Genomic DNA, 25,441 nt, shown 5'->3' with positions numbered 1-25,441 from the left:
TGGTCGGATATTCATCTGGTTTGCTCTATATATCTAATTACCTAATTTATTATTGTGAGATAAATAGTTTAAGCTCAGCAAAACTTTCTTTTTAACATCATTTCCAAATAACCTCTTTTTTATAACCAATAATAACTAAAATAAGCATCTCACACATTAACCCGTCAAAATTTGATGACTTAAGTAACATTTTCAACTCACATGTTAACTTTATTATATTATATAATTTGAAAATATAAATATGTAATAGTTTTGTAATTTAACTTATTAAAATTTATAATTTAGTTAATTAGAATAGTATAATCTGTAGTGGACTGTGTCAGATTTCTTTTTTTTACAATTCTAAAACTCTTAATAATAATACTAATATTTTGAATTCTATTTTAAAGTTATTATTATCTTCTTCATCCTTTTTTTTTATCTCTAATTATGTTCTTGAATTTTGCCTTGAAAAATTTTAATCATCATATTAAGTTCTTCTCTTCAAGTTTTTAAATTCTTTTTCTTGATTTTCATTTTCTAAATTTTCTTAATTTCTTTATAATTCATTGTTTTCATTAATTTCTTGAATTGATTATTTTTATTATTCTTTTATTGAATTTTATTTTCTCAATTTTTTTGAATTTTTTTTAAAGTTTTTATCAACTTTTTAAATTGTTTTTGAAACTCTAATTGTCTTCTTGTATTTTGTTTTGTGAAATTTTAAACATCATAATGAGTTCTTCTCTTAAAGTTTTTAAATTCTTTTTCTTGAATTCTATTTTATCACTTTTTAAACAAAATTTTAACTCTTCATTTTAATTAAAATTATTTATTGTTACACCTTTTAACTTATTGTTCTTTTCTTGAAATTTTTTTTTAATTTTTTTGAATTATTTTTTAAAGTTGTTATCATCTTTTTTATCTTTTTTTTAATATTTAATTGTGTTTTTTAATTTTGTGTTCAAAAATTTTAATCATCATATTGAGTTATTCTTTTAAAATTTTTGAATTCTTTTTCTTGATTTCTATTTTCTCAATTTTCTTAATTTCTTTGTAATTCATTGTTTTCATTGACTTCTTGAATTGATTATTTTTTTATTATTTATTATTCATTATTATATTGTTGAATTTTATTTTCTCAATTCTTTTAAATAAGTTTTTTAAGTTTTTATCAACTTCAAAAATTATTTTCGAAACTCTAATTATCTTCGTGTATTTTTGTTTTGTGAAATTTTAAACATCATAATGAGTTATTCTCTCAAAGTTTTTAAAATCTTTTTCTTCAATTCTATTTTCTCATTTTTCTTAATTTTTTTTAACTTTTCATTTTTATTAATTTCTTGAATTATTTATTTTTATACTTTTTTTTGCTTATTGTTATTTTCTTGGTAAAGATTGTTATTTATATTGTTATTTTCACAATTTTTAATAAAGATTATTACATTTTCTAGTTATTTGGTGAACAAATAAAATTTTAAAATAAATCACAATAATATAAAAGAATGATTTCCTTTTGAATAAAAGCCATAACAAGAACTTATTTATTTAGTGTATATTTACTCAATCAACCTTAATTTATAGATGAATTTTCTTACCTTGGATGTTTCAAATATTATGATATGTTAATTCTTCTCTTTTATGTATACGATATGAGATTTATACAAATTTTAAGTAATTTTTAATAATGAATTTTTTTTTTGAAAATGAAGTTATATAACATTTCATTGAATGACAACGTTAAATAGCTAGTTCAAGAAGGGCTAAAGCAAGAGCACGTTCCTTTCCTAACTTTGTTTAAATTCAAAATTTCTATAAAAGCAGGAGAAGAGAAGACACAACAACAATGGCTAATGAGTCTCAATGATAGTCACTATCGCTTCCTCCAAGAACATTCCGCTCCCCCCAAACCCTCTTCCAAACGTTTCACTTCTTTCTCTTTTCTTCTTTCTTTTTCCATTTTATTTTCTTTCTCATCAACCTACCTCTTCTCTTTGCAGATGAAGAATCGATCGAATCGATCGAATCGATCGAATCCTCCACGCGGAAACAGCAACACCAAAACATTCCTCAGTTTTCCGCAATCACCGACTTCGATTCTCCAATCGGTACTTTCATTCTACCATCCAATCTCGCTGTTTACTTCTCACGCTTGTTCTCACCTTCTCACTACTTTTAGGGTTGGCATCGGACGAGAAACACGAACCGATCAAGGTACATGAAGCAGAAGAAGTTGTAGCTCCGTTCAACGATATTTCTACTACTAGTAAGTGTTATATTTTCTGCTTCACTTCAATCTGCAATCATCACCGTCGTTATAATCTGCCACACTCGATTAATATTCGTATTATTAGGGCAAGACTTGGACAAGAAACATGAGCCAATCATCTTTCAAGAAGAAGAGCAAGAAGAAGAAGAAGGTTCGTCCAACGTGGTTAGTTCTTCCTCTGGTAAGTGTTATCTTCTCTGGCTCACATTAATTTGCAATCAGCGCCGTCGTAAAAATCTACATACTCGATTGTTTTGGTTGTTAGGGCAAAACTCGGATGAGAAACCCGGACCGATGTTTTTTGAAGAAGAAGTTCCACCCGACGTGGTTGATTTTTCCCCTAGTAAGTGTTGTCTTCTGTGCCTCACTTTAATCTGCAATCAGCACTGTTGTTAAAAATGTTGTTACTGTTGTTATATACTTTTATTTCAGAGGAAGAAAGGACGACGAAGGTGGAATCTTGGGGGATGATATGGGTTTGGGGAAAACAATGTAGGTAAGGAAATGAATAACAGAACCTTGAGAAATAGTATTTTGCAATAGCTGGTATATGATTGCTAATAGTGGATAGTTCTTTCAGATATGTGGCTTTCTAGCTGGACTGTTTCATTATTGCCCCATTGGATCAAAGAATTGTCAGCAGTGGGTCTATCCGAGAAGACAAGAGAGTGAGTGGTTTATCTATAACATGCAATGTTGAAACTTTTCTGCGCTAATAACAACAACTATTTCTCCTTTCCCGCAGATATTGTGGAACTTCTACAAAATTCAGAGAATATGAACATCAGTGCATACTTCAGGTTCTGGTTCTTTATTTTCTCTCTTTTTTAATCATTTTTTTCAATTTTTATTCACTTCATAAATTGTTTTTAAAATTCTAATTATCTTCTTTTATTTTATTTTGTGATTTTTTAATCATTTTATTTAATTATTCTCTTAAATTCTTTAAATGATTTTTCTCTAATTTTATTTTCTAAATTTTGCTTAATTTCTTTTTAATTCTTTATTATTTTTTTTACTTTTTGGATGATTTATTTTTATTCTTCATTTATTTATAATTATTTTCTTGAAACTTGTTTACAAATTTTTATCTTATCCTTCTTGAATATTTTATTCATTAAACTTTTTCTTATTCTTGAATCTTTTCCTTTTGAATATTTCTTTTTTATATTGTTTTCTTGAATTTCACGTTTTCAAAAAAAAAATTTAAGAATATTTTAATTTAATTGTTTCTAATCTCTAATGTATTCTTGAATTTTGTCTTGAAAAATTTCCATCATCATATTGAGTTTTTTTCCTAAATTTTTTAAAAATCTTTTTCTTGAATTTTATTTTGTCATTTTTCTTAATTTTTTTAATGTGTCATTTTCATTAACTTCTTCAATTATTTATTTTTACATTTTTTTACTTATTGTACTTTCCTTGAACTTTATTTTATTTTTAAAATTGTTATCATCTTCTTTATCCTTTTTTAATCTCTCTCTTATTGTGTTGTTGAATTTTGTCTTGAAAGATTTAAATCATCATATTAAGTTTTTCTCTTAAAATTTTTAAATTCTTTTTGTTGAATTCTATTTTTTAACTATTCTTATCGTTTTTATCTCCTCATTTTCATTATCTTCTTTACTTATTTATTTTTACATTTTTTTACTTATTGTTCTTTTCTTGAATTTTTTTTAATTCTTCTTAAAAGTTTTTATCATCTTCTTGATTTTTTTTAATCTCTAATTGTATTCTTGAATTTTGTCTTGAAAAATTGTATTCATCATATTGAGTTATTCTCTTAAACTTTTTAAAATCTTTTTCTTGAATTCTATTTTGTCATTTTTCTTAATTTTATAACGCTTCATTTTCATTAACTTCTTCAATTATTTATTTTTACATTTTTTTTACTTCTTGTTTTTTTCTTGAAATTTATTTTCTTATATTTTTTAAATTCTTTTTTAAAGTTGTTATCATCTTCTTGATCCTTCTTTAATCTCTTATTGTGTTGTTGAATTTTGTTTTGAAAGATTTTAATCATCATATTAAGTTATTTTCTTAAAATTTTTAAATTTTTTTTCTTCATTTCATTTTCTCAAATTTTTTAATTTCTTTATAACTCATTGTTTTCTTTAACTTCTTAAATTGGTTATTTTTATTCTTTAATTGAATTTAATTTTCTCAATTTTTTGAATAATTTTTTAAAGTTTTTATATACTTCATAAGTTTCTTTTGAAACTCGACTTATCTTCTTGTATTTTGTTTTGTGAAATTTTAAACATCATAATAAGTTATTTTCTTAAAGTTTTTAAATTTTTTATCTTGAATTCTATTTTCTCACTTTTCTTAATTTTTTAACTCATCATTTTGGTTAACTTCTTGAATTATTTAGTTTTACACTCTTTTTACTTATTGTTCTTTTCTTGAATTTCATTTTCTTACTTTTTTTAAATTCTTCTTTAAAGTTGTTATCATCTTCTTTATCATTTTTTAATCTCTTATGTGTTCTTATGTTTTATCTTGAAAAATTTTAATCATCATATTGAGTTTTTCTCTTAAAATTTTTTATTTTTTTTTATTTTCGTTTTCTCAATTTTTTAAATTTATGTATAACTCGTTGTTTTCAATAACTTTTTCAATTGATTATTTTTATTCATTTTTTTAGTTATTATTCTTTTATTGTATTTTTTTTCTCAATTTTTTTGAATATTTTTTTAAAGTTTTTATCTACTTCATAAATTGCTTTTTGAAACTCTAATTATCTTCTTGAATTTTGTTTTGAAAAATTTTAATCATCATATTGAGATTTTTTCTTAAAGTTTTTAAATTCTTTTTCTTGATTTTCATTTTCTCAATTTTCTTAGTTTTTTTATAACTCAAGGTTTTCATTAACTTCTTGAATTGATTATTTTTATTCATTTTTGTATTTATCATTTTTTTATTGATTTTTTTTTCTCATCTTTTTTTTGAATATTTTTTTAATGTTTTTTTCAACTTCATAAGTTGCTTTTGAAACTCTAATATCTTCGTGTATTTTATTTGTGAAATTTAAAACTGTGTAATGAGTTCTTCTCTTAAACTTTTAATTTTTTTTTCTTAAATTCAATTTTCTCACTTTTTATAATTTTTATTAACTCCTCATTTTCATTAATTTCTTGAAATATTTATTTTTACACTTTTTTTTTTACTTATCTGTTATTTTCTTGAATTTTTTTTTTAAGTTTTATCATCTTCCTCATCCTTTTTTAATCTATAATTGTGTTCTAGAATTTTGTTTTGAAAAATTTTAATCATGATATTGAGTTTTTCTCTTCAAGTTTTTAAAATATTTTTTTGAATTTTATTTTCTCACTTTCTTATTTTTTTTTTAACTTCTCATTTTCATTAACTTCTTGAATTATTTATTTTTACAATTTTTTTACTTATTGTGCTTTTCTTCAATTTTATTTTATTTTATTTTTTGATTTTTTTTTAAAGTTATTATTATCTTCTTGATCATTCTTTCTTCTTTTATTGTTTTCTTGAATTTTGTCTTGAAAGATTTTAATCATTATATTGAGTTATTCTTTCAAGGTTTTTAAATTATTTTTCTTAATTTCCATTTTCTCAATTTTCTTAATTTCTTTATAATTCATTATTTTCATTAACTTTTTGAATTGATTATTTTTATTCACATGTTTATTTATTATTCTTTTATTGAATTTTATCTTTCAATTTTTTTGAATAATTTTTTAAAGCTTTTATCTACTTCATAAGTTGTTTTTGAAAATTGAAGAAAAGAACCATAAGTAAAAAAAAAACAACTTATGAAGTTGATAAAAACTTTAAAAAATTATTCAAAAAAGTTGAAAAAAAAAATTCAATAAAAGAATAAGAAATAAAAAATGAATAAAAATAATAAATTCAAGAAGTCAATGAAAACAATGAGTTATAAAGAAATTAAGAAAATTGAGAAAATGAAAATCAAGAAAAATAATTTAAAAACTTTAAGAGAAAAACTCAATATAATGATTAAAATCTTTCAAAACAAAATTCAAGAAAATAATAGAAGAATAAAGAATGATCAAGAAGATAATAATAACTTTCAAAAAAATCAAAAAATAAAATAAAATAAAATTCAAGAAAAGAACAATAAGTAAAAAAATTGTAAAAATAAATAATTCAAGAAGTTAATGAAAATGATGAGTTATAAAGAAATTAAGAAATTTGAGAAAATGAAAATCAAGGAAAATAATTTAAAAACTTTAATAGAAAAACTCAATATGATGATTAAAATTTTTCAAGACAAAATTAAAGATGTGTTCTTTAATTTTGTCTTGAAAAATTTTAACCATCATATTGAGTTCTTCTCTTAAACTTTTTAAAATATTTTTCTTGAATTTTATTTTCTCACTTTTCTTAATTCTTATTTACTTGTCTTTTTCATTAACTTCTTGAATTATTTATTTTTGCACTTTTTCTACTTATTGTTCTTTATTTGAATTTTTTTTTTCGTTTTTGTTAATTGTTTTTTAAATTTTTATCATCTTTTTCATTGTTTTTTAAACTACTAATTGTATTCTTGATTTGTTTTTTGAAATATTTTAATCATCTTATTAAGTTCTTCTTTTAAACTTTTTTAATTTTTTTTTTTGAATTCTATTTTGGGTTAAGTATGTTTTTAGTCCCTGAACTTTGACTCAAAATTGAAATTCGTCCCTGGTCAAAACTTTGATAAATTTTGGTCCCTAAACTTTAAAAATGAATGGATATAGTCCTTTTAACCCAATTTTGTTAACTTTTTTTTTACGTTTCGAACGCATTTCTCAGTAAATATTGAGTTGAAAATGTGTCAAAAGGTGTAAATAACTCCAATATTTACTGAGAAATGCGTTTAAAACTTAAAAAAAGTTAACAAAATTGGGTTAAAAGGACTATATTCATTCATTTTTAAAGTTTAAGGACCAAAATTTATCAAAGTTTCGACGAGGGATGAATTCCAATTTTAGACCAAAGTTCAGGGACTAAAAACATACTTAACCCTTCTATTTTCTTATTTTTCTTAAATTTTTTTAACTCATAATTTTTATTAACTTCTTCAATTATTTGTTTTTACACTTTTTTTAAAGTTATTATCATCTTCTTGATCCTTTTTTAATCTCTTATTGTGTTCTTGAATTTTGTCTTGAAAGATTTTAATTATTATATTGAGTTTTTCTCTTAAAATTTTTAAATTGTTTTTCTTGATTTCCATTTTCTCAATTTTCTTAATTTCTTTATAACTCAGTGTTTTCTTTAATTTCTTGTATTGTTTATTTCTTCTTTTTTTTATTTATTATTCCTTTATTGAATTTTATTTTATCAATTTTTTGAAGTTTTTATCAACATTATAAATTGTCTTTGAAACTCTAATTATGTTCTTGTATTTTGTTCTTGTAAAATTCTACACATCATATTGAGTTCTTCTTTTAAAGTTTTTAAATTGTTTTTCTTGAATTCTATTTTTTCACTTTTCTTAAAAAAAAAATTTATTCTTGATTTTCATTAAATTATTGCATTATTTTTTTTATTCATTGTTCTTTTCTTGAATTTTATTTTTAAAAAATTTTTGAATTATTTTTTAAAATTTGTTATTATCTTCTTGATAATTTTTAAATCTCTAATTATGTTCTTTAACTTTGTTTTGTGAAATTTTAATCATCATATGAACTTGTTTTGTTAAAGTTTTTAAATGTTTTTTCTTGAATTTTATTTTCTAAATTTTTTTAATTTGTAGAATTGTTTATTTTTATTAGTTTTTTATTATTTTATTGACTTTTATTTTCTCATTTTTTTGAATAATTTATTAAAATTTTTATCCACTTAATAGATTGTTTTTGAAACTCTAATTATCTTCTTTTATTTTGTTTTTGTGAATTTTTAATCACCTCATTTAATTATTCTGTTAAAAGTTTTTAAATTATTTTTCTTTAAATTTATTTTCTAATTTTTTTTAATTTCTTTTTAACTTTTTATTTTTTTTAACTTCTTGAGTTATTTATTTTTATTCTCTATTTATTTATAATTCTTTTCTTGAAACTTGCTTACAAATTTTTATCTTATCCTTCTTGAATATTTTATTCATTAAATTTTTTTCTTGTTCTTGAATTATCCTTTTGAATATTTCCTTTTTTTATATTGTGTTCTTGAATTTCATGTTTTCAATTTTTTTTTAAGAATGTTTTAATTAAAAAAATTTTCTTACTTTTTTCTTTACCGATCTTTTATTTCTTTCTTGACTTTTGTTACCATCTCTTTCAATTCTTTTTGAATATCTAAATTCTTTTTTTTTTTGAATTCTAATTTTTGTTGATTTCCTTTTTGAAGTTATTATCATCTTCTTGATCCTTTTTTAATTTCTTATTGTGTTGTTGAATTTTGTTTTATGAAATTTTAATCATCATATTGAGTTGTTCTTTTCAACTTTTTTAAATCTTTTTTCTTTAATTATATTTTATCACTTTTCTTAATTTTTTTTAAGTCGTCATTTTCATTAACTTCTTGATTTTTTTTCACTTTTTTTTACTCATTGTTTTTTTCTTGAATTTTATTTTTTTAATTTTTTGAATTCTTTTTTGAAGTTTTTATCATCTTTTTGATCATTTTTAAATCTATAATTATGTTCTAGAATTTTATTTTGTGAAATTTTATTCATCACATCGGGTCCTTCTCTTAAAGTTTTTAGGTTAAAATATTCCATTGGTCCATATTTTTGTTGAAAAATGTCAAATAGGTCCTAAGATTTTTTTTAGTCTCAATTAGGTCCATAATTTTTAAAATGTGTAACAATTAGGGATGGCAACGGGGCGGGTACGGGTATCATGATCCCATCCCCATCTCCATAATAAAAATTCATCCCCATCCCCATCCCCAAACCCAACGGGTATACAACTTTTGACCCATCCTCATCCCCACCGGGTAACGGGTATTTTCTTATACCCATACCCATACCCATTTTTTTATTGTTCCATATATCAATTAAATATTTTTTATAAAAAAATTTAAAAATCACACCAACGGAATCATGATACTATCAAAATATTCAATATTAAAATAACATACTCTTTTTGATTTTCATGATGTCAAATATTAAGAAAAATATTATAATAGTATAAATCTCAAATTAAAGTATCAAATAACAACTAAATAAAATTCAAATAATTATATAAAAGCTAAAAAATTACACATTACTAAAATTTTATAATAACCAAAATATTTATTAATTTTACAAATGATCAGTGGTTTCATTTGCATTCGATCCACCTACACATAGAAAAAAAAATGAAAAATTAGATATGATATAATAATTGAAATTGAAAATTTTAATTACTAGAATATAATGTACCTTCTTCATCAGATTCATTTTCACTCATGAGAACATCTTTTCCTTTTAATTTTTTAACACCTACAAACACCAAATGTAGAATATTAGATGAGAATTCACAAAAAATACTAACAAAAAATATTAATAAATTTGAGTAACTTACCTAGATGGTTTGAGTTTCATATCCAACTTCTTGTACACATCAAAGCCTCTACAGTAATATGATGAAGTCGACTACGGTGAGAAGTTAATATCTGACCACCAGTACTAAAAGCAGATTCAGAAGCTACAGTTGTTATTGGAATAGCTAAAACATCCCTTGCAATTGCTTGAAGGGTTGGAAACTTTAACCCATTTGTTTTCCACCATGATAGGATATCAAATTCTTGTGTAACCGGCAAATTATCTTCTTCCAAGTAATAACCCAACTCTGTTTTCATAACTGTAGTTCTAGATTTTTTCTTTTTTGCCATAAACTCTAAAAATTCATTCGCATCATTATCAACATCCTTTCCCAACTCCAATGATGTAGCTCTATAAGAAGAAGTTTCATTCTTTTTTGATTGATATTCCAAAACCAAATCATAGCACATTTGACGAATCCTACTAAGTTTCAGATCAAAATCATTACCATACAATTTATAAAAATAATATTCTAACATGTTCATCTTGTACCTTGGATCTAAAACTGAAGCAATTGCCAATATGTTATATAACAAAAAACAAAGAGAATGAGAAATATGTTATATATATATATATATATATATATATATATATATATATATATATATTATATTATATTATATTATATATTATATTACTATGTATATATATATATATTATATGTGTGGATATCTTATGTTTATATATATATATATATATATATATATATATAATTATTTATATATATTATATTATATTATATATTATATTATTATTACTATGTATATATATTATATGTGTGGATATCTTATGTTTATATATATATATATATATATATATATATATATATATAAATATATATATTTTTATAGATATATATTTATTTTAAGTATATATTATATTATATTATATAATAATATAAATATAATAATATATATTATATTATTATGTATATATATTATATGTATATGCGTAGATATTTTATGCTTTTATATATATATATATATATATATATATATTTCTTTTAAATTTTTATAAATTTGTAATGTTATAAATTTGTTTATAAAAGATCTCACTAGTTAAATGATTAATTTGTTTTATACGTATATATTATATATATTATATTATATTATTATGTATATATATTATATGTATATTATATTATATTATATTATATTCATGTATATGTGTAAATATATATATATATATATATATATAAAAGTATATTTTATTTATATGTATATATACTATATTATATTATATTATATTTTATGTGTAAATATATTATTTATTTATATATATATTTTTAGATTATTTAATAAATTATAAATAGTTTAGTAATTTAAGCGGGGACGGGTATTTGGGCGGGTATATATATATCCCCATCCCCATCCCCAGTTGAAAATTTCGGGTATTACCCATACCCATACCCAGTCAAAGCGGGGATTCCCCGTCAAAACGGGGACGGGTTCGGGTGATACCCACGGGCACGGGTTTATTTGCCATCTCTAGTAACAATTAGGCCCATTCCGGTAGTATGGTGTTAACGGTGTTAAGAATATGTCACGTGTCAGCTCCTATTTTTTTTTTAATTTTTGAATTTTTTTAAATTTTTAATTTTTTTAAAATTATTCATGGCACATGTCACATTATATTGTGCCACGTGTTAAGTTAGTAAGGTGACACGTATCAAGTAATTGTTTGAATCACAATTTGGTCTGTATATTTGTTATTTTAATTATATTTCAGTCCATTTTTTTTTTTTCAATTTCATCTTCTCCAATTTGAGATCAAATTTAACTTTTTTTTTTATATTTTTTTTTAAATTTTAAAATACTTATTTTAACTTGTTACAAAATTGTTTTTAAATAATTTATATAAAAATGTTAGAGTTGGTTTAAAAATAATAATTTTATAAATTTAAATATAAAATTTTAAAACAATTTTGTAAAAAGTTAAAATAAATATATTTTAAAAATTTTAAAAAAATGGACTGAAATGTAATAAAAATAATAAATATATGGAACAAATTGAGATTCAGACAATGATTTGACATATGTCACCTTAATGACTTGACATGTGGCACAATATTGACGTGACACGTGACATGAATAATTTAAAAAAAAAATTAAAAAAATCAAAAAAATCAAAGAATAAAAAATAAAAAATAAAAAATGTGGAGTTGACACGTGATACATCCTTAACACCATACTAACGGAACGAACCTAATTGTTACACATTTTTAAAAATATGGACCTATTTGAGACTAAAAAAAATCTTAGGACCTATTTGAGATCTTTCAACAAAAACATGGACCAAGAAAGAATTTTAACCAAGTGTTTTAAGTTCTTTTTCTTAAATTCTATTTTCTCACTTTTCTTAATTTTTTTAACTCATAATTTTCATTAACTTATTGAATTTTTTATTTTTATTCTTTTTTTATTTATCATTCTTTTCTTGATTTTTTTTGAATGTTTTTTAAAGTTGTTATCATCTTCTTAATCCTTTTTAATATATAATTGTGCTTTGGAATTTTGTCTGTAAAATTTTTAATCATCATATTGAGTTATTCTCTTAAAATTTTTGAATTCTTTTTCTTGATTTTCATTTTCTCAATTTTCTTAATTTCTTTATAACTCATTATTTTCATTAACTTCTTGAATTGATTATTTTTTATTATTTATTATCATATTATTGAATTTTATTTTCTCTAGTTCTTTGATTAATTTTTTAAAGTTTTTATCAACTTCATAAGTTGTTTTTGAAACTCAAATTATCTTATTGTATTATGTTTTGTGAAATTTTAAACATCATAATAAGTTATTCTCTCAAAGTTTTTTAAATTTTTTTCTTGAATTATATTTTTTCACTTTTCTTAATTTTTTAACTCCTCATTTTTATTAGCTTCTTGAATTATTTATTTTAACACTTTTTTTGCTTATTGTTCTTTTCTTTAATTTTATTTTCTTAATTTTTTTGAATTCTTCTTTAAAGTTGTTATCATCTTCTTCATCATTTTTTAATCTCTAATTGTGTTCTTGAAATTTGTCTTGAAAAATTTTAATCATCATATTGAGTTATTCTCTTAAAGTTTTTGAATTGTTTTTCTTGATTTCCATTTTCTCAATTTTCTTAATTTGTTTTCATTAACTTCTTGAAATGATTATTTTTCATTTTTATTTATTTATTACTATATTATTGAATTTTTATTTATCTATTTCTTTGAATAATTTTTTAAAGTTTTTATCAACTTCATAAATTGTTTTTGAAACTCTAATTATCTTCTTGTATTTTGTTTTGTGAAATTTTAAACATCATAATAAGTTATTCTCTCAAAGTTTTTTATATTTTTTTCTTGAATTTTATTATCTCACTTTTCTTAATTTTTTTAACCCCTCATTTTCATTAACTCCTTGAATTATTTATTTTAACACTTTTTTTGCTTATTGTTATTTTCTTTAATTTTATTTTCTTAATTTTTTTGAATTATTTTTTAAAGTTGTTATCATCTTCTTCATCGTTTTTTAATATCTAATTGTGTTCTTGAAAACTTTTAATCATCATATTGAGTACTTTTCTTAAAGTTTTTGAATTGTTTTTTTTATTTCCATTTTCTCAATTTTCTTAATTTCTTTATAACTCATTGTTTTCATTAACTTATTGAATTGATTATTTTTTATTATTTTTTATTATATTATTGAATTTTATTTTCTCAAGTTTTTTTAATAATTTTTTAAAGTTTTGATCAACTTCATAAATTATTTTTGAAACTCTAATTATCTTTTTGTATTTTGTTTTGTGAAATTTTAAACATCATAATGAGTTCCTCTCTAAGTTTTTAAAATATTTTTCTTGAATTATATTTTCTCACTTTTTTTTAATTTTTTTCACTCCTCATTTTCATTAACTTCTTATATTATTTATTTTTACACTTTTTTTTGTTTATTTTTTTTCTTGAATTTTAATTTCTTAATTTTTTGAATTCTTATTTAAAGTCTTTATCATCTTCTTGATCCTTTTTTTTAATTTCTAATTATGATCTTGATTTTTTTTCTTGAAAATTTTAATCATTATATTGAGTTATTCTCTTAGAGTTTTTTTTTTCTAATTTTAAAGTCTTGAAATTGTTTATTTTGAATTAAATTTTTTTAATCTTTTTGAACTCATCATTTTAATTAATTTATTGAATTATTTATTTTTATTCTATTTTATCTATTGTTTTTTTTTTCAATTTTTTTTTCTTAATTTTTTTTGAATTCTTTTTTAAAGTTGTTATCATCCTCTTAATCCTTTTTTTTATCACTAATTGCGTTATTGAATTTTGTCATGAAAAATTTTAATCATCATATTGAGTTATTTTCTTAAAGTTTTTAAATTCTTTTTCTTGATTTCCATTTTCTAAATTTTCTTAATTTCTTTATAACTCATTGTTTTCATTATTCTTGAATTGATTATTTGTATTCTTTTTGTTTATTTATTATTCTTTTATTGAATTTTATTTTCTCAATTTTTTGAATAATTTTTTAATGTTTTTATCTACTTTTGAAATTCTTTTTGAAACTCTAATTATCTTATTGTATTTTTTTTTGTGAAATTTTAAGAATTATAATTATAATGAGTTATTCTCTTAAAATTTTTAATTTTTTTTATTGAATTCTATTTTATCACTTTTTGTAATTTTTTTAACTGCTCATTTTAATTAACTTATTGAATTATTTATTTTTACACTTTTTAACTTATTGTTCTTTTCTTGAATTTTATTTTCTTATTTTTTTTCATATTCTTTTTTAGAGTTGTTATCATCTTCTTGATCCTTTTTTAATCTCTAATTGTGTTCTTGAATTTTGTGTTGAAAAATTTTAATCATCATATTGAGTTATTCTCTTAAATTTTTTACTTCTTTTTCTTGATTTCCATTTTCTCAATTTTCTTAAAAATTTTATATATCATTGTTTTCACTAACTTCTTGAATCGATTGTTTTTTTATTTATTATATTATTGAATTTTATTTTCTCAATTTTTTGAATAATTTTTTTATGTTTTTATTGACTTCAAAAATTATTTTTAAACTTGAATTATCTTCGTATATTTTGTTTTGTGAAATTTTAAACATCATAATTAGTTATTCTCTCAAGGTTTTTAAAATATTTTTATTGAATTCTATTTCTAACTTTTCTTAATTTTTTTAACTCTTAATTTTCATTAACTTCTTAAATTATTTATTTTTACACTTTTTTCTTATTATTATTTTCTTGATCAAAAGTCAGTTTAATTATATATACGTTATTCATTTTTAATAAAGATTATTAGCTTTTCTAGTTACTCTGGTGAACAAATAAAATTTTAAATTTTTTAAAATAAATCAGAATAATATAAAAGAATGATTTCCTTTTAAAGAAAAGCTATAACAAGAACTTATTTATTTAGTGTATATTTACTTAATCAACCTTAATTTATAGATGAATTTTCTTACCTTGGATGTTTCAAATATTATGATATGTTAATTCTTCTCTTTTATGTATACGATATGAGATTTATACAAATTTTAAGTAATTTTTAATAATGATTTTTTTTTTTGAAAATGAAGTTATATAACATTTCATTGAATGACAACGTTAAATAGCTAGTTCAAGAAGAGCTAAAGCAAGAGCATGTTCCTTCCCTAACTTTGTTTAAATTTAAAAACTTCTAAGGAAGCGGGAGAAGAGAAGACACAACAACAATGGCAAACAACAAGAGCTCCAAGAAACCAATAAGTCTCAATGATAGTCACTATCGCTTCCTCCAAGAACATTCCGCTCCCCCCAAACCCTCTTCCAAACGTTTCACTTCTTTCTCTTTTCTTCTTTCTTTTTCCATTTTATTTTCTTTCTCATCAACCTACCTCTTCTCTTTGCAGATGAAGAATCGATCGAATCGATCGAATCGATCGAATCCTCCACGCGGAAACAGCAACACCAAAACATTCCTCAGTTTTCCGCAATCACCGACTTCGATTCTCCAATCGGTACTTTCATTCTACCATCCAATCTCGCTGTTTACTTCTCACGCTTGTTCTCACCTTCTCACTACTTTTAGGGTTGGCATCGGACGAGAAACACGAACCGATCAAGGTACATGAAGCAGAAGAAGTTGTAGCTCCGTTCAACGATATTTCTACTACTAGTAAGTGTTATATTTTCTGCTTCACTTCAATCTGCAATCATCACCGTCGTTATAATCTGCCACACTCGATTAATATTCGTATTATTAGGGCAAGACTTGGACAAGAAACATGAGCCAATCATCTTTCAAGAAGAAGAGCAAGAAGAAGAAGAAGGTTCGTCCAACGTGGTTAGTTCTTCCTCTGGTAAGTGTTATCTTCTCTGGCTCACATTAATTTGCAATCAGCGCCGTCGTGAAAATCTACATACTCGATTGTTTTGGTTGTTAGGGCAAAACTCGGATGAGAAACCCGGACCGATGTTTTTTGAAGAAGAAGTTCCACCCGACGTGGTTGATTTTTCCCCTAGTAAGTGTTGTCTTCTGTGCCTCACTTTAATCTGCAATCAGCCCTGTTGTTAAAAATATTGTTGCTGTTGTTATGTATTTTTGTTTCAGAGAAAGAAAGGACGACGAAGGTGAAAGTACAGGGACGGCGGCGCCTCTGTAAGATTGTGCATGAAGACGCCGGAAAAAGCGTGGCGGTTGATGAGTCCAAGTTTGATGAACTTATCGACCTTGATTCGCCGATTCCCGTGCCCAGAAGCGTCGTCCAGATTGAGGAGAGTGAGGGCAAGAATGAAATTAGGGATATTTTGTCTGAACTGAACGCCAAGTTTGAGTTGCTATCGGTTGAGAGGAAGCCGAGGCCGAATCGTGTTGAGGGTTTGGTTGCAGGTAAAGAAAGTCACGATGATGAGGGTTTAGAGTATGGGAGTGCAGGGTCGTCGTTTTCTCCGCAGCAGGAGAGCTTTACTGAGGGTAATAAGAATGAAGATGGCGACTGTACTGAGTATGATTCAGAGGATTCGGTTCAAGTGATGGATAATTTTGTGCCAGAGAATGATGGTTCAATAACTTTGACTGGACCCAGGTCAACTTATAAGTTGCCTGCTAAAATTGGGAAAATGTTGTATCCACATCAGCGGGAGGGGTTGACGTGGCTCTGGTCTTTGTATTGTCTGGGAAAAGGGGGAATCTTGGGGGATGATATGGGTTTGGGGAAAACAATGCAGGTAAGAAAATGAATAGCAGAACCTTGAGAAACAGTATTTTGCAATAGCTGGTATATGATTGCTAATACTGGATAGTTCTTTCAGATATGTGGCTTTCTAGCTGGACTGTTTCATTCTCGTTTAATAAGAAGGGCATTGGTTGTAGCTCCCAAAACATTATTGCCCCATTGGATCAAAGAATTGTCAGCTGTGGGTCTATCCGAGAAGACAAGAGAGTGAGGCTGCCTTACTTCATTCATCTGAGTGGTTTATCTATAACATGCAATGTTAACTTTTCTGCGCTAATAACAACTATTTGTCCTTTCTCGCAGATATTGTGGAACTTCTGCAAAACTCAGAGAATATGAACTTCAGTATATACTTCAGGTTCTGGTTCTTTATGTTTTTTAATTAAACTGGAAATTTCTTGAAATTAAATACTTGTGGCTCAACACCGTGAGGATAAGAAATATGTAATGTGTTGGTGTGTAACTCAAAACTGAGCTTAAGAATTGGAAGGAAAAGAATTTCATGGTAGGGGTAGCTGCCTTAATTTATTAAGGAAAATAATACTAATTTAAATTTTGTTCACCGGTGGACTTTTAGTTGATTGATGGAGAATGGTGGTATTTTGATGTTTCTGAGTTCTTTGTTTCTGTCAACTTCAACTGTGTTTTCATGTCTCCTTCTAGGACAAAGGCGTTCTTCTCACAACTTATGATATTGTCCGCAACAATTCTAAGTCCTTACGGGGGAGTAATTATTTAAATGACGAGGAAAGTGAAGATGACGCTACATGGGACTACATGATACTGGATGAGGTAAAAGTGAGCTTGTTTCACTTAAAACTTAATTGGGTACCTGATCTGTCTACCTGCAGTCGATTAGCCTTTTCCTCAGTAGCTTTTGGATCTTGTATTTCTCAGATGATCAATGGAATAGATTACTTATGAAAATTTTGATGTGTATACAGTTGATTTAATAGAAGATATAGGTGGGAAAAGTTTTGATTCTTTTTTTCATTTCAAGAACCTAAGCACCCTTTAATGCAAGAGAGTGCATATCACCAATTGAATGAGAAGTGGAGATTTGAAGCGAATTGTGAAAATTGAGCAGAGAAGTGTGTTAAATTAGTTTTAACAGAAGCAAGAAATGTATAAATATCAGTTATTCATGGTTGCAATCTATGCTGTATTGCTTATCTTGACATAAAGAAAATTATAAGTCATTAATAACGGGTTCCAGATTTTCAGTGTGAAATTTGACTTCTGTGTAGTTTTATCTGGTATGCTAAAGTAATGTAAACAGCTCATCTTTTACGTTTCTTGTTGCATATTTAACTAGTGGGGACTTTTGTGGGACCGTTTTAGAGTATATGATAATGATTTTCATTCGAGGGAGAAATTTCAACTATATGGCATTGAATTTAAATACTTATATTAATCTTGTTGCAAAATGTCATAATATTTTCTTTTTTTTTTTCAAATTTTTCTTAACTTTAGGGACACCTTATAAAGAACCCAAGCACACAAAGGGCCAAAAGTTTGCTTGAAATACCAAGTGCTCATCGCATTATCATCAGTGGCACACCGTTGCAAAATAATCTTAAGGTATTATTTGTTGTAATTTTTCTTTTGTTATAATCTCTAAGATGGTTTTTTTTTTTTTTTATCACATCTTTCTGATTTTATTTTTTGTAATATTGATTGAAATTTATGTTATTTTTCCGTGTTTAATGGTTGTCATCCTTAAAACTTCCTAACAGGAGTTGTGGGCATTGTTCAATTTCTGTTGCCCAGACTTGCTTGGTGACAACAAATGGTAATGATAATTTTCAGGCTACATTCTTAATTTAATTACGGTGTTATAACATAAAAATTGAAACTTACCAGGTTCAGAGAAAAATTTGAAAAGCCCATACTCCGTGGAAATGACAAGCATGCTTCTGACAGGGATAAACGTGTTGGTTCATCTATAGCACAGGTAAGGATTATTTGTGTTCCAAAATATAGTTCATGTGACTTGGCCTTTGGCTTTTGATGGCGAGTAGTAGGTATTACGTTGTTTTTGTTCTTGAGCTCACATTATAATACATGCAATTAAAGGTATATGAATATGATTAGATGTGCTTTGTACTCTTCCACTTCAAGCTGTTCCTTGGTCAAGCATTATATATCATGGATTTCATTGTAAATTGTAATTTATATTTATGTAGTGATCTCTCATATTCCGATCACCAATTAATAGCAAGTTTCGCTTTGACTTAAGTATTTTGACTGCTACTTATTTACCAGGAACTAAGAGATCGTATTCAGCCTTACTTTTTAAGACGAATGAAGAGTGAGGTTTTCAGTCAAGATGTTGAGAAAACAACTGCAAAACTTTCTCAAAAACAAGAGATCATTGTGTGGCTTCGATTGACAAGTGTTCAGGTTAAATATTCAATTCTTTGTTACTTTTTCATTTTATCTTCCGAGGTTAATCTAACAAATTTTGATAACTGTTTAATTTTCATTTCATGTAGCGGTATCTTTATGAAGCGTTTTTGAAGAGTGAGATTGTTCTCTCAGCATTTGATGGCTCACCTCTGGCGGCCCTTACGGTAATTTTTGTCGTGTTATTTGAGCTACACTCATTCTTGTTGTGCTATTATATTCTGTTCTTTTCCTTTTTATATAGTAATACTTTCGTCTTAAAAAATTAAACGAATCAGATTCTAAAGAAAATATGTGATCATCCACTTCTGTTGACCAAGCGGGCAGCTGAGGATGTGTTGGAAGGGATGGACTCAATGCTAAAGCCAGACGAAGCTAATGTTGCAACAAAATTAGCAAAGCACATAGCCGATGTTGGTGACACAGAAAGGTTTAAAGATGAACAAGGCGTGTCATGCAAAATTTCCTTCATTATGTCATTGTTGGTAAGTGTTGGTCATGCAGTTTGTATACTACTGGTGTTTACTTCTCAGCATAATATCATAGTTCTTTTTCTATGCTGTAGGATAATTTGATCCCAGAAGGGCATTGTGTGCTTATATTTTCTCAGACTCGCATGATGCTTAATCTTATTCAGGTTGGTTGATCAATTATTTTGAAAAGCTTTTCATTTATTTCGTCTGTGAAGCATAGATTAGTCAAACAGTTGTTCAACTGTTTCATGGGGATTATCATGTCTGGAAATGCAGTGTTCATAATCTTTTTGGTTTTAATGATCAGCAGGTATTTGTTGGAGGACGTTCAAAGTTCCCCGTTTCGTTATTTTAATGTATGATTTTCTATGAGAGTTTATTTAAGGGTTTTCTTCTGCTTGATTATAGGAATGCCTACTGTCCCAAGGTTATGACTTCTTACGAATTGATGGCACAACAAAAGCCAATGACAGACTAAAGATTGTCAATGTAAGTGCTTTGCACTCAGTAAGCTTGCTAATTCCTTAAATGTTCTTCTGTCTTATAAGTCACCTGTTGTTTGGATTTCAGGATTTCCAAGAAGGTGTTGGAGCTCCTATATTTCTCTTGACGTCTCAGGTTGGTGGTTTGGGACTTACACTTACAAGAGCAGATCGTGTGATTGTTGTTGATCCTGCTTGGAACCCAAGGTGTGTCTTGAAGCACTTTAAATTTGTTATAAATATACAAAAAGAAGTGACATTATTGGTATTTTCTAATTTAGAAACTGTTATCCACTTAATTGTTCTCTGCTATGTCAGTAAATAAATGACTAAAGCATTATTTGAACATCCTAAAGATGTTTGCTAAAACACCTTTTTCCTAGTTTCCCTATTATGTTTGAGAAGATTATTTTAGAACTGTGTGTAGTGTAAAAGGGATGAAAGAGTATCTTTAATTTAATCTTTTTTCTAGTGAATTGGTAATTAAGATGTTGTCCTTTTGGTACTCAGGAGAGTAAAAGTAGCTAGATAGGTAAAATACTATATAACCTACTGCCATACCCCTTTGGTTTTTCTGTTGGTGTTGTCCGTTTCTGCCAGTAGCTTTAGTAATGTCCTAAGATTTCACCATACATACAACTAATTAAAAGTTTGTTCTGTGAATATGAATTGTTTTATTTCTTGTTTTACATTTGATCGTTATTGTATAATACTCATCCAATCCAGTAGAGATTAAGGTATTGTGCACCTGGCCCTAGATTAAGTCAGGGTTGGCTAGCTAAACCTATTGTTCTTTCTAACAATTTGTCACGGGTGGGCATGGATGAGATTCTTTTAAAAATCCAATCCAAATCCAATATAACTCATTGCATTTGACATTTACATCTATTTAATTGGATAAATTTAATTTGGATTTTTTAATTTAGTTTAAGTTTGGATTTAAAATTTGATTAAATCCATATGCATTTAATTTGGATAAAATTGAGACTATTATATATGTTAAATTTAAATGACGTTCTAATTGAATTAATGTGGTAATATTTGTTACTAAATAATTCAGAATTAAATTGTTAATTTTGGGAGAGGGAATGACCATGTACAGTGATTACTAACAAATGGTTCAACAAGAAGATACAAGTGTTTGAAATTCTTATTGAAGTTTTATCTTTTTTTCCCTTTATGTACTACTTCTTCTCATTTTTTGATCACTAACAATATAAACACACACACACAAACAATATTTTAACCAAGCGATTTCATAAAAAAATATATAACCTAAATCCAATTCATTGGATTCGATTTAAAATCCAAAAATATAGATTTGGTTTTGAATCAGATTCATTAAAATAGACTTAAACTTAAAGTGATATTGATTAGTATGATTATGGATCGAATTTGAATATTTGGATTTTTTTCCACCTACAATTTAAAATTTGATTCATTAATTGTGGGAGGTAATTTGCTCTTGCTGCATTTAAAGCACTACGATTTTTTTTTCTACCAGTATGGATAATCAAAGTGTCGACCGTGCATATCGAATTGGGCAAAAGAAAGATGTCATTGTATATAGACTAATGACGTGCGGAACTGTTGAAGAAAAGATCTACAGGAAACAGGTAATGTTTCCCATCTCAATGCAATGAACATATATGCAATCATATACATATATATATATACACGTGTGCATGCATGCAGAAACTTGAAACTATGTGCGTGTGTGGGTATCTATGTCATTGTTTTGATTGAACTACATGGCAAACAAATATGTGGTGAAGACATTGATCGACTTTTTTCGTACAAATTGCATGTTAGGTATATAAGGGAGGATTATTCAAAACTGCTACCGAGAAGAAAGAACAGATTCGGTACTTTAGCCAGCAGGTATAATTTTGTCGGACGTATTATTAGTTGAAAAATGCACTTGCAAGTTCACTAAGGTGTGATTTCGGGTAATCTTCCATGCATCCCTTGCAGGATCTTAGGGAGCTTTTCAGCCTTCCAAAAGAAGGATTTGATGTATCTGTTACCCAAAGGCAATTGAATGAGGAGCACGATCGTCAATATACAGTGTAATGAGTCTACAATTGGGAAATGTGTTTTGTTGTAATTTAATTAACACGTGCTTTAGCTTTTCTCACTTACGTACGGTGAGGTACATCGGTGCTTTATGCCACCCTGTTCAAATTTTCTCATTTTGGTGTTCATTTTGGAAATTTAATAATATGAAATAAATAGTGTATTTTAGGAACTGCCTTTTTTCAAAATATAATCTATTTTTGAAAATAGAACCCTAGGGAAGCTGTGAAAATTGTAATTACTTATTCTTTTATAATAACTTGAGTCTGATGAACACGCAAATTGAACTCAATCTTATTTGTATTTCCTTCAGTGATGACTTTTTCAAAGCACATATAGAGTTCTTGAAGAGTCAAGGCATAGCTGGAGTTAGTCACCACAGTTTACTGTTTTCAAAGACAGGGCCGCAGGTTCGCGATGAACTCGAGGATGATGAAGTTACAAGGTAATGCTTTGTGGACATGGTCCTTCTTTAGGTTAGAAAATCCACCTGCACAACAGCCACCACATAGGCACAGTTAAAACAGATCGCTTCGTGCATGCCTGCAATTGGCCAACGGCACTTGCTTGAATGTTTTATTTATTTTCTAAATATTTTTTCGCATGTTAAATTTCTTTTAACTTGTGCTTTTTGCATTATAAATCCAAAATAGTTAAAAATAAATTTGCAAATAATATTATTTTAATTTCTTTTGTAGGCTAATGGGTTAATCTGTGAACTCATTGGCTATATGGATCAACTCTAATTAAAAATGCTATTTCTTTTTTTTACGTTTAGGTGTGTGCTCGTTCTTGTTCACTATTAATGTTTTACAAATTGGTTTATCAAACCTAAAGTTCCATAAATGCAATGGTTGCAGGAATCATGCGACTAGGTATATTGGGACTTCGAGATCATCTTCAAATGACCATATTACTTACGGGTACGACGCTATCATTGCACTATTTTTTAGAAATTGGAGGATGGCTTTTGGTTTAGATTTGATTGTTTCCATCTGTGCTTTAAAGCAGCTCCGAGTTTGCATTTAATCCTAAGAATGTTACCACAAGCAAAAAAAGTTCATCTCCTAGCAGTGCTGGTAAATTGACCGAGTCAGAAATCAAGGATAAAATTAATCGGCTCTCTCAAACGCTCTCAAATGCGGTATGCTTTTCTCTTTCAGATGGTTTAATTATTATTCTCTACTCTGGTTATCCTTCTTTGGAAGCTATACTAATTTAACACCAATTTTGACTAAGAATCTCAGAAGTGACCAAATTGTACTATAGGTTTTATGCCATCCAATGTCTGTCTACCTGTCCCATGTGGAAGATGACTTGGGTATATTAAGTCAAGTATGGAAATGGGAAATGGTTATTACACAAAGTACTCATTTCAATAACTAACCTTAGAAATGGAATAGTGGTGTGGATTGATCAATTCTGAATCGAGATATAGTGGATTGATTTTATTTGTTAACCTTTTCAGGCTATGATTTCTAAGTTACCTGATAAGGGCGAGAAACTGCAGAAACGTCTTGCGGAACTGAGTTCAGAGCTGGCTGAACTGAAAAGTGAAAGAAATGTGATTGATTTGGATGATTTTACCACTGAATTTCAACAAGGGTTGAATCTATAATTTTCTCGTACAAGACATAATTTTGTGTCGAACTTGTTGAAGAGCCTGCAAGTTTGACGCCATCTAATTTAGAAGTGTCCAATGCTTCATTGGTAAGAAAATGAAAAGAAAATACATGGTTTTCTAATTCTCCTTCGTTGTGTTTGGTTTTTAATTTTTAGATTAGATTTAGAATTTAATCGTGTTTATCCATTAAGATTTTATTTTATAGACATGAGAGCAATCCATTAAGCGAGAATATGGTTGCTTAGTAGAAAAAAAGAACATCAAGAAAAATATTTTGATAAGCGAAATAAAAAACTTTGAGCAGCAACAGTCAGTAGGATTAGGCAGTTTATCGAATGAGATTTGTTCACTATATATAATGCCCAAATTGCAGAGCAAAACTAATGATGATTAACTGATATCAAAATTTACATCCTTTAATTTATAATGTTAGATAAATGAAAATTAAAGAGAGCAAAACAGGACCAGAAAGAAAAAAAGAAATGGAACTCTTAGAACTGAAGATCTTCATTATATTTTTCTCATTGTATTAGATTTTTTTCATTATTATGAAAACTAATCTATCTATATGTTAGGATTAACTATAATTTATCATATTTCTTAAAAAAACTTTATTATAGATATAAAATTTCAAATTTACTGAACTTGTAATGGATGTAAATCAATTTCATTAATTATTCTAATTTTATCTATTTTTGTGTGTTTACTTTTTATCTCATCTTTCACTTTCATTTATTATTTAAACTATTATATAAATGTAATATAACCTATATTAAGACCAAAGGACATGAATACTCCTTTATTAAAGTACACGAACCTTTGAACATTGAGCATGAAATAAACAAATGTTTTTAAAGTTTAATATTTATCTACAGTAAGATCACATGTCACGTAACCCTCCATGCATTTAGACTTGAAGTTTGAACTTGTCCATAAATGGTTCTTGTTAAAATTGAAGTCCAACAGTAATTTTTGGATTTTAAAAATATTTGTTTAATATATTTCAATGCATATGTATATTTTTAAAATTATTTTAAAATAAATTTGATACAAAATTTTTATCTCGTACATTACGAAAACTAACATAGTTATCACTACATAAATTAGAATAATTATTTATATTCAAGGGAAATATTTCTAGGAATTATTTTTTAAAGAGTATTTTTATCGAAGCTTGTTTATGCTTAAGAACTATTATTAATGAACGAGAGGGTTTTTCCCAAGTGAATTGTTTTTTAAGGTTTTTCTTTATTTAATTTCTATGTATTGTAAAAGAAGTTTTACCTCGTCAAGCTACCAATTGGACATCAAGATCATGCATATAAATTTGTAATTAAATTTCATTTATATGAATTATTTACTTTGTTCCTTAACTTTCTATCATTTATACATCTAAGCCTATTTTAGTTTTATAAACCAAA

At 26.0% G+C, this 25,441-nt stretch overlaps 1 protein-coding gene across 2 annotated transcripts; it reads left to right on the top strand.

The window, feature by feature from the left end:
• The first annotated feature begins 1,852 nt into the window (after positions 1 to 1,852).
• On the top strand, positions 1,853 to 24,141 carry CHR24 (chromatin remodeling 24). 2 transcript variants are annotated; one of them, XM_085671304.1, is made up of 32 exons: positions 1,853 to 2,087; positions 2,159 to 2,245; positions 2,334 to 2,429; positions 2,514 to 2,591; positions 2,681 to 2,744; positions 2,829 to 2,916; positions 2,994 to 3,048; positions 15,428 to 15,556; positions 15,634 to 15,741; positions 15,813 to 15,899; positions 15,988 to 16,083; positions 16,168 to 16,245; positions 16,335 to 16,951; positions 17,036 to 17,166; positions 17,263 to 17,317; positions 17,623 to 17,751; positions 18,433 to 18,540; positions 18,696 to 18,751; positions 18,823 to 18,913; positions 19,225 to 19,362; positions 19,455 to 19,532; positions 19,644 to 19,850; positions 19,931 to 20,002; positions 20,247 to 20,327; positions 20,409 to 20,527; positions 21,825 to 21,936; positions 22,133 to 22,201; positions 22,295 to 22,389; positions 22,710 to 22,841; positions 23,257 to 23,319; positions 23,408 to 23,540; positions 23,865 to 24,141. In XM_085671304.1, the coding sequence occupies exons 8-32, from the start codon at positions 15,457 to 15,459 to the stop codon at positions 24,012 to 24,014; spliced, it is 3,105 nt and encodes a 1,034-aa protein (XP_085527430.1). In that variant the 5' UTR covers positions 1,853 to 2,087; positions 2,159 to 2,245; positions 2,334 to 2,429; positions 2,514 to 2,591; positions 2,681 to 2,744; positions 2,829 to 2,916; positions 2,994 to 3,048; positions 15,428 to 15,456; the 3' UTR covers positions 24,015 to 24,141. The 2 variants fall into 2 exon arrangements, with proteins under 2 accessions (XP_085527430.1, XP_027916384.2); XM_028060583.2 differs by lacking the exons at positions 1,853 to 2,087; positions 2,159 to 2,245; positions 2,334 to 2,429; ... (2 more) ...; positions 2,829 to 2,916; positions 2,994 to 3,048 and having other exon boundaries at positions 15,388 to 15,556.
• Positions 24,142 to 25,441: the final 1,300 nt, after the last annotated feature.

This window comes from Vigna unguiculata, chromosome 3 (genome assembly GCF_037176805.1).
Source record: "Vigna unguiculata cultivar grain cowpea cultivar isolate G323 ecotype 2 chromosome 3, ASM3717680v1, whole genome shotgun sequence".
Lineage (NCBI taxonomy): Eukaryota > Viridiplantae > Streptophyta > Magnoliopsida > Fabales > Fabaceae > Vigna > Vigna unguiculata.
The sequence above is the reverse complement of the archived record's forward strand: the minus strand, read 5'-3'. Positions and strand labels throughout refer to the sequence as shown.

What these genes read in the sequence shown, in the direction of transcription:
- CHR24 (XM_085671304.1), top strand. Translation starts at nt 15,457, where the DNA reads ATGGCAAACAACAAGAGCTCCAAGAAACCAATAAGTCTCAATGATAGT. An exon ending in CACCTCTGGCGGCCCTTACG is followed by an intron (nt 19,533 to 19,643) that starts GTAATTTTTGTC and finishes TAAACGAATCAG; the next exon opens with ATTCTAAAGAAAATATGTGA. An exon ending in AAAAGATCTACAGGAAACAG is followed by an intron (nt 21,937 to 22,132) that starts GTAATGTTTCCC and finishes ATTGCATGTTAG; the next exon opens with GTATATAAGGGAGGATTATT.